This window comes from Tribolium madens, unplaced genomic scaffold (genome assembly GCF_015345945.1).
Source record: "Tribolium madens isolate multiple individuals breed KSU strain unplaced genomic scaffold, Tmad_KSU_1.1 Scaffold_97;HRSCAF=244;Tcas5.2_LG3a, whole genome shotgun sequence".
Classification (NCBI taxonomy): Eukaryota; Metazoa; Arthropoda; class Insecta; order Coleoptera; family Tenebrionidae; genus Tribolium; species Tribolium madens.
Genome location: NW_025401069.1, coordinates 11,683,420 through 11,692,883, shown reverse-complemented (window position 1 = coordinate 11,692,883; position 9,464 = coordinate 11,683,420). Strand labels below are relative to the sequence as shown.

At 30.5% G+C, this 9,464-nt stretch overlaps 1 protein-coding gene across 1 annotated transcript in view; it reads right to left on the bottom strand.

Moving 5' to 3' along the window:
* The window catches only part of LOC123014547 (GTP-binding protein Di-Ras1), a 41,917-nt gene that overhangs the window by 8,921 nt on the left and 23,532 nt on the right, over positions 1-9,464 (bottom strand). Inside the window, exon 2 of the mRNA XM_044413717.1 lies at positions 836-1,376. Within this exon, the coding sequence (XP_044269652.1) occupies positions 836-1,299 (464 nt within the window). The 5' untranslated portion in view covers positions 1,300-1,376. The remainder of the gene's footprint in view (positions 1-835; positions 1,377-9,464) is intronic.

Sequence of the window (9,464 nt, the reverse complement as noted above, 5' to 3'; positions counted from 1 at the left end):
CCGATAATTCAAAAAAAAAACTCTGAAATTCCAAAAAGAATTCCAGTAATTTATAAATAACTACAGTAATTCCAAACAATTCAAAGATAATTTTTATAATTCCAAATACTTCTAAATAATTTTAAACAATTTTAAGTTTTGAAAATTTGGAGACGACAAGTCTCTAGAAGTCAGAAAAAGAGCAATTTGTAATGAAGGTTTCTTAAGACGCTCTAATTTTTACCAAGAATTTGACGAGATGAAAATAAAAAAGATTGCATGTATCAATTTGGGGCTTATTTCAATAAATTACACAAAATTTATTGCCTTCATGATAGCTGCTTGTATCTTTTAGCAAAATAACTTTTTTTTTATTAAACTTTTTGTAACAGGAAGCTCATTTTTGCGCACAACATTTACTTACAATGACATTTTTATATCAATATTATTAGCACTGAATTTTGTCTTTATGGTCATTAGGTAGTGATTCTGTTTTGGCAAAAATTCTGGAACAGGTCAATTTTTTTTTAAATACAAAGTTTTCAACTTGATTTAAAATTCTATGTTTGTATTTGTTGATGTTAAAATTTGATGTAATAATCAATATTTTGGTGTAATTTGGAGATTTAAAATGGCTAAAAAAATTTGGGGTTTCTATTAAAAAAATGTCGATGATGTCATTACTCAAAAATGAAAAATCAAAAGTCTAAAATTTTTAATCAAATTAGGAATTGTGTATTTTTTTTAAATTAACCTCTTTGAGCATGTTTGCTTCCAAAGAGCAAACAAGCACCCAAAATTCATAAAAGTAAAAAAACTAATTTTTTCCCCAAAATTTTGCCTTGGTGAAACTGACCTTAACTTGGGCAGCTCGCAGTAGACCCACTCGGACACATCCTCGATCCTCACTTCCCTGTGCGTGGAGGTCAAATCCAGCTTATTCCCGGCCACCACGATGGGTATCTCCTGGTAGTCTCCTCTCTGTTCCCTGATCTCCTCGAAGCACTGCTTGATGCAGTCGAAGGACGGCGCCGACGTCACGGCATACACCAGGAGGAAGGCGTGCGCCGTGGCAATGCACAACCTCCTCATCGCCGGGAATTGCATGTCGCCGGCTGTGTCCAGGATATCCACTTTGAGCGTCATGTGGCCGAGGTCGTACTCGCGGTTGTAGAGGTCCTCGATGGTGCTGCGGTACTTGTCCGAGTAGGTGTTCATCAGGAAGCGCTTGATGATGCAGCTTTTGCCGACGCCGGCGCCGCCGAGGATCACCAGGCGGATGCGCTCGTAGTCGGACATGGTCGTGCCGTTGTTGTTCATCTGGTGGGGGGCCGAGGGTTGGCGCTTAAGCCTTCATTTCAGCATGGTGGAGGGCTTAGAGAAGAGACATCTGGTCCCTGCAATGACAAACACATTTTTTCCAACACTTTCAGTTTCCGTTTGGGAACAACAGTAAAAATAATAATAATAAAAAATAAGAAATAAAAATAAAAATAAGAAATACACAGTAAAGACAATGAATAAATGTCTAGCAAAACTAACTAATTTAATATTCACACATTTACAAACAAAATGTTTCCGAACAAAATTGGAATATCGCAAAGAGTTCAAAACTAAATTGTAACAGCAGTGCAAAGAGTGGCGTACGCTGATTAGACTGATTACCATTTGTGTACAGCTTCCAGCCCTTGCTAAAATCATTCTTGCGCAAGGGCCATTGCTAATACAGATACCGCAAAAGTTGTTCCAATCTTTAAAAAAGGAGATTCGAATGAATGCAGTAATTATCGTCCTATTTCTGTAATTTCGACAATTTCTAAAGTGTTATAAATGACTATAAAAGACAGACTTATAGAATTTTTCGAAAAATACAACATTTTTACAAAAAACAACATGGACATACAAAGAAAAAATCTATCGTAACTGCTATTAATGATGTCATTCAGCATATAGGGTTATTCATAAATATGAAGCAATATTTGAACCTCAAAAATGACCTATAAAATGATGGTAATTTAAATAATAACTCGTGTCCTATCTCTACTGATAAGAATTTTACAGCCCTCGGAATGTGGGTATGGAAATTTAATTTTTTTGTAATAACTTTGGAACTATTTGACCAAATATTATAAAATTTGGAACATTTCCCTGTGACAACATACCCTTTAAAATGGTAATCATGAAAACCGGATACATCCACTCAATTTCCGGTTACAGCAGTTGCAGGTCACATTTTCTGTGTTTTTCCATTTTTTTGCTCTCTTAACACCAATTTTTTATTACCCAAATCGATAGAGTAATCAATTTCGATTAAAAAACGCATAACCTTTAATACCCGTAAAATGGACCGTTTCAAAGATATTTTAATTTAAACTGAGGACTACACAATGCTGAAACCAAAAAGTAGGGATTTTGAATGGATGATATCCGCGGTAACAAATGACCATGGTCTTACTAATCGCTGTCAGGCATCTGTCAACTTGGATATTGGACGATTATTAGACAATTAATCGAAAATATTTAATAAAAAAGTTTACCTCAGATTCCAAACATAACTTAGAATAAATCCAAATGGATCTCGTAGCATTTAATTCCTAAAAAAATCACAAAAATTTATTGTCAAAGTTAACAGATGCCTGGCAGGAATTTATGTGACCATGGTCATTGGTTGCCGTGGATACCATTTATTCAAAATCCCTATTTTTTGATTTCAGCGTTGTGCAGTCCTCAGTTTAAATTAAAATATCTTTGAAACGGTCCATTTTAGGAGTATTAAAGGTTATGCGTTTTTTAATCGAAATTGATTACTCTATCGATGTGGGCAATAAAAAATTGGTGTTAAGAAAGCCAAAAAATTGAAAAACACAGAAAATGTGACCTGCTACTGCTGGAACCGGAAATTGAGTGGATGTATACGGTTTTCGTGATTACCAGTTTAAAGGGTATGTTGTCACAGGGAAATCTTCCAAATTTTATAATATTTGGTCAAATAGTTCCAAAGTTATACAAAATAAAATCAAATTTCCATAGCCACATTCCGAGGGCTGTAAAATTCTTATCAGTAGAGATAGGACACGAGTTATTATTTAAATTAACATCATTTTATAGGACATTTTTGAGGTTCAAATATTGCTTCATATTTATGAATAACCCTGTATATTAACCGCACAAAATAACCAAGATCAAGTTATCATGGCTTGCTGTGATCTGTCAAAAGCTTTTGACACGGTTCAACATAAGGAACTTTTACTGAAACTAGAGTATTACGGTATTAGAGGCGTGGCTTAAAAAATATTTGAATCATATCTATCAAACCGAAACCAAATAATTAAACGGAAAAATCAAACATCAAGAAGTGAAAAAGTTAGATATGGAATGGAGTTCCTCAGGGCTCTATATTGGGCCCAATTTTATTTATAATTTATACCAATGACTTAATAACCAGCGTTCTAAAAATATGGACTCACTCATAGTTCCTCATCATCGCCTGAAAAGAACCCAACAAGGTATCGATTTTTGGGAATCCAAATTGTATAATAAACTAAATGAAAAAATCAAGAACTTAAATATAATTCAGTTAAAGAAAAAAGTTAAGACAATGTTGATCAACAAAAGTTTCTATTCTGTAGAAGAATAGAAACTACTACTGTGACTTAAATTAAATATTGAAATTCATATTGTTATAGTGTGTTTTTTTGTCTTGTTTTTGACCATATTCTGTAATTTTGATTTCTATCTATCTATCTATCTATTTATATATACCACCCTATAATAATAGTAAATGTTTAGAAATATAAAAATAAGTACCAATAATAATAAATAACATTCTTGCGCAGATGCCATGCATTGTTATGTAACCAAAACTGAAAATTATTTAAATTTTATGTTGTTTTACTAATTTTGATTAAAGTTATTGAGCGTTTATTATTTTTACTTTGCAAATTGGGTTTTTTACTGAACAAATTACAATAAAATACTGTGCTTTACACTTACTTTACTTAGCTTTACTTAGCATTTATTGTTTTTACTGTGCAAAATATTATATTGTAGTGATCATTTTTAATTTTCTACCGTTCAAAAATTAATTAAATACTGATCATTTAGAACGTTATACTGATCAAAACTGAATTATTTACTGATCGTTTTATTACTACCCTTTCTGTTTGAGATTGTTTTGCGAATATTCCGTGTGATATAAATAGCTTTCTTAAATTAATAAACGGATTTTTTTTGGAAACTAAAAGGCCAAAAATTTCGTTCCATCATTTTTGTTGTTTTTGTTATCTTTTTTATGTTTTTTTTTAATAACACACACAATTTACCTAAACGCTAGACGTTTATGGATCATTACGCGTTTCGACTATAAAATGGTGATCTTCAGGTGAAAATTAATATTATTCCGTGTCATGCATACAGGGTGAATATAAAGTATTAAACCAATCGGTTTTTTTATTAAATCATTTGACTTCAGAAAATAATAATTAATATAAATTAAAGTAATATTAAGAATGTGATTGTATTTTGATAACGAAATTTTGTTTTGTTTTTTAATTATGCGATTTTTTTTGTCAAAACTGCAATTTATGTAAAAAATTTGTTTTAAAAAAATTAAATAAAAAGTAGATAGTTGTAATCTTTAGATCATAACCTGCATAAAAAATGATTTTATAGTAAGTTGCCATGTAAAAAATTAATAACTCAAAAACAAAACAAAAATTAAAAAAAAATTCTCGGAAGCATCACATTTTTATAGTACTTTATCATTCATTAATTAGTTTTTTCAAAAAATAAATAATTTAAGCAAAAAACGTTTGGTTCCAGGTAGTAGTTATCGAGAAAGCAAAATAGGAAAAATTCATATCTCAAAAATTATCGGTTCTGGTTCTCAATACAGTTTGCCAAACAAATATGTACTTAAAATTTTACATACATAGTTTATTATTTTTGTTGAGATTTGCAGATTTTTTATATTTCCGATTTTTTTCAAAATTTTTGTTATTGATCACTTTTTGTTCGGTACTGCTAAACCACTATTTTTAGAAGTAATTTAACGGAGTTATTAATACAGTAAAATAAATATAAAATTTGTTGATTTAAAAAAGAAAAACATTTATTTATTATTTATTATTCCTTTATGATTTTTTTTATTTATTAGAATAAAAGCAAAAAATTGTTGAGTGAACTGAAACTGTGAGGTTCAAACACTCCATATTATAAAAAATATTTTGTGAAAAATTTCTTGTAAAATCATTATTTTTATACAAAACACAGGAGGATGTTTTTGTCATATGAAAACAGCCCTATAATTGACAGAAAAGCACTAAACAGGCCCTAAAGTGTTTCTTTTGATTTGCAAAAAAAGGTTTCCTATTTTTATTTCAGACAGATCAATACCTAAATGATATAAATACAAACTTGGCTAGTTGTTGACTTTTTTGTAAAAACTGTTCAAAAATTGAATCGTCACGAGTAATATGTTTAAAAAAGAACTTCTTTAGGTGAATGCAAGGTTAAATCTACGTTTAGCGGAGCGAAAAGGTAGTTCAGAAAATGTAATATAAGTTTGTGTGTATGTGACGAGATATCAAAGGATATTGCCGTTGGTATTTTATAAAGTACAATATTAAACCGAGGAATTTTTTGTGGTTCAATTAAATGCATATAATCACTTGTATTTTTTAATTTCTTGATTGAAACTCAAATTAAAATGTTTTGATTTTATTTCCTGTCGTTTTTTGTTTAAAATTTCTCTTTGTTGCGCTTTCAATAATTTGAAATATTTGTGAGGAACTGAAGAAGTCAAAAGTAGTAGATTAGAAATTTTTTATTGGATAATAGTATATTATATACATAAAGGGAGAGAAATGCACGATTGTTCTTGAGATGCTACAGGTGCAGAGCACCAAAGGAATAATAACAATTCTCTCCAGTGGTGTATACACAATTTTTTGCACGACTTGCGTTAAAAATGCCAAGAAATTGTCTGAAATTCTTTAAAAAAATCTAAAAAACCATGGCAACAATAAAATGTTTGATGACAATGAACCAGTCAATGCATAGGAGAGACTTATTTCTCTCCCTTGGGGCAGAATTTTAACATAAACAAACTTGATTGCTTACAATGCATAATTCCCGTGTTTTATTTGAAAAATTCTACAGTGTTACAATGTTTCAAAATTAAATTTATCTAACGAAAAAAAAACAGTTAATTCTTTGAAGTGTTTCACAAAGTTATTTGACGTCTGATTGCTTTTTCTCAGTTAAACACGATTTAATATTCTGTTTCTATTTTCTTCGGGATTTCTTTCATTTATTTTCATATTATTTATTTACAATAAAGGATGTAGTTAAAACGTTTATTATTTTTTTGTCACAAATGGGTATTATTGAAATCGAATATTGTTTTTTTTTTTGAAAAATGAACACCTAATCACAACAAGTATACAAAAACAAGTGGTAAAAAGCTAAATAAATTTCGTAATACAAATTTAAGGCATTATTTTTGTTAGTAAAAAAACCTTACATTTTCTCACAATATCTGGATGTAAAGTTAGAGGAAGAGCAAATTATTAATTTTTCTTCTTGTCGTGTCAAATCAAGAATAATAACAATTCCCTCCAGTGGTGTATATACCATTTTTTGCACGACTTGAGTTAAAAAAGCCAAGAAATTGTATGAAATTTAAAAAAAAAAATCTAAAAATTAGCATACAGTTGACATTACACCATGGCAACAATGACAATAAATCAGTCAATAAATAAGAGAGACTTATTTCTCTCCCTTGGGGCAGAATTTTAACATAAACAAACTTGATTGCTTACAATGCATAATTCTAGTATTTTATTTGAAAAATTCTACAGTGTTACAATGTTTCAAAATTAAATTTATCTAACGAAAAGTTATTACAAACTAATCTAGAGACTTATTAAATATTGGAATTTTCAGTCTTTGTGAAGTTAAACTAGACTAAGCATCAAACTTTGCAAACTTTCAAAAAAAAAAGATTGAAAATAAGATCATTACAAAAAAAGTTAATTCTTTGAAGTGTTTCACAAAGTTATTTGACGTCTGATTGCTTTTTCTCAGTTAAACACGATTTAATATTCTGTTTCTATTTTCTTCGCGATTTCTTTTATTTATTTTCATATTATTTACAATAAAGAATGTAGTTAAAACGTTTATTATTTTTTTGTCACAAATGGGTGTTATTGAAATCGTATATTGTTTTTTTTTGAAAAATGAACACCTAATTCCACACCTAAGTCCAAAAGCAAGTGGTAAAAAGCTAAATAAATTTCGTAATACAAATTTAAGGCATTTTTATTTCATTCTGAGGTGTTTTCGTTATCACATTTTCTCACAATATCTGGATGTAAAGTTGGAGGAAGAGCGAATTATTAATTTTTCTTCTTGTCGTGTCAAATGAAGCGTTAACTGGTATTTAAAAAAATCCAGACTAAAATAATCGTCTCGAAGGGGAGCTTAGTGTACAATTAAGTAATAAATGTCAATCCAGAGCCGTCACGCACCGAATGAAAAACGACATCGTTTCCAGCTTAAGCTTCTGGAACGACAATAAAATTTCCAGCACACATACAAATGAAACGTCCTTAGTACGCGCCATGCAACTATCAACTTTTACCATTCGCCTTACTGGCCATTTCTATGAAAAGATTCTCCGCACGCACGATCCCAAGAAGATTCTTTACATTTTCCAAGGAGAATATCCCGGCCTCGACCTAACCAATATTAAAAATACCCCAAATCGGCTTCCAAACTAATCCCGATTTGCATAATGCGCTCACGAACGAAATTGATAAAATCGCCTAATCGCTCATGTAAAACGAAACAATTTCGGGGTGCCCCGGGCCCCCGAGGGCGCCGTCGCGAAACGAACACAGACAATAACTTGTCATTTATCACCCGAGTGGGTCATTTATACATTATTCATACGAAATTTAATATCTGTCAAGTCAATACGCACGAATTTCTCTTAATGGCTTTAATGCATCTGAATGAGGATGGAGAAAAACAAAGGAGAGACGTCTTAGACACGTTATCTTGTTTAGAACAAGACGACTGAAACTCCATTAACGGAACTAGAGTGGATTGTACACCACAGATTTTCAAACTAATAAAATTTAAATTTGAAATTTTCCGACAATAGGCCCGTTTTGATTAAAATTTGAATATCACAAGATTTAAATTTTAAAATACGACAAGGTTAGCTAAATATGAATATGCAACGTCTTGAATTTCCCCCGAAAAAGCTGAAAGCTCGTTTGACCAGACACATAACCTTAAATTTTCCGCCAAAATTAGACCATTTCTTACAAAAAGCTTTCATAACGTTTCTCTTGAATCAAGCCGCTATCCATTGTTTTATTCATGACATTCTTTGCCCACTCATGATGACACATGTTGCTTTGTGTGATAAAAAATGACGGTAATATCGCGAGCTTTAATGTGTATTCACTGAAACGTGTATTGTTATTATTTATTCAATAATTGCAAAACGGGAAGCTTAACATTTTCCTCGTTGTAAAAGCCTTTGTATTCGTGGATAAAGTTGCGTCAAAATGAAATGGCTCCAAGGCACACGTGTTCACGTCATAGACACAGACGAAATATCAAATTATCGAAGCTACAGAGTGAGGCGAAAACGCTTGTCTATTACAAATCAGAGACAGCTGGGCTACATTTGAGGTCACGTGACAAGTGGCATGCAACCACTGACAAGAAGCTGTAATAAGTTACAATCCCAGCTCAGACTTTTTCATAACATAAGAAGTTTTCAGAAAATTAACTAAATAAATGAAAAATGAGGGCGAATAGATGTAAAATAGTTTCAAGACAATAGAAAATTATCTGTTGTATAATGTGTAAAATAAAATGTACAGTCGAACAAAGTGAAAATGTAGTTTCAAATGACATAGTTTTAAGATAAATTCCTTTAGGAGCCGGTTTACAGAAAGCAAAATAAAAATTTAATTTAGAATTAAACTAATTCGAATTAAGTTGCCATTTATTTTGCATCGACAAACGGAAAATCAATTAAATAAAAAATTTAAACAAACCATTAAAAAAATGCAATATTGATATTGACGAAAAAACAAATCATTATTAACTTAATTTTTTTTTCTGTTTTTTCAAAGTAAAATTAATTAATTAATATAATTTTTGTACGAAATAAACAACAAATAAATTAAACCATTGTTTATTTACGAGCTGGTTTAATTCTACGTGTGCGTTTATCACGAGTGGTTTAATTCTTTAAGCAGAAAGCGAAATTAAAATTTACTTCAGAATCAAACTAATTCGAATTAAATTGCCTTTTATTTTGCATTGACGAACGTCAAGTTAATCAGGATTTAATTAGGATTAACACGTTTTGCAAACTGACTTTAAGTTTTCTATTCTAAATTAAAAAAAAACTTAAAATTGTTTGAAATATTTTAGTTCTGCTACAAAATTTATTTTTTGAT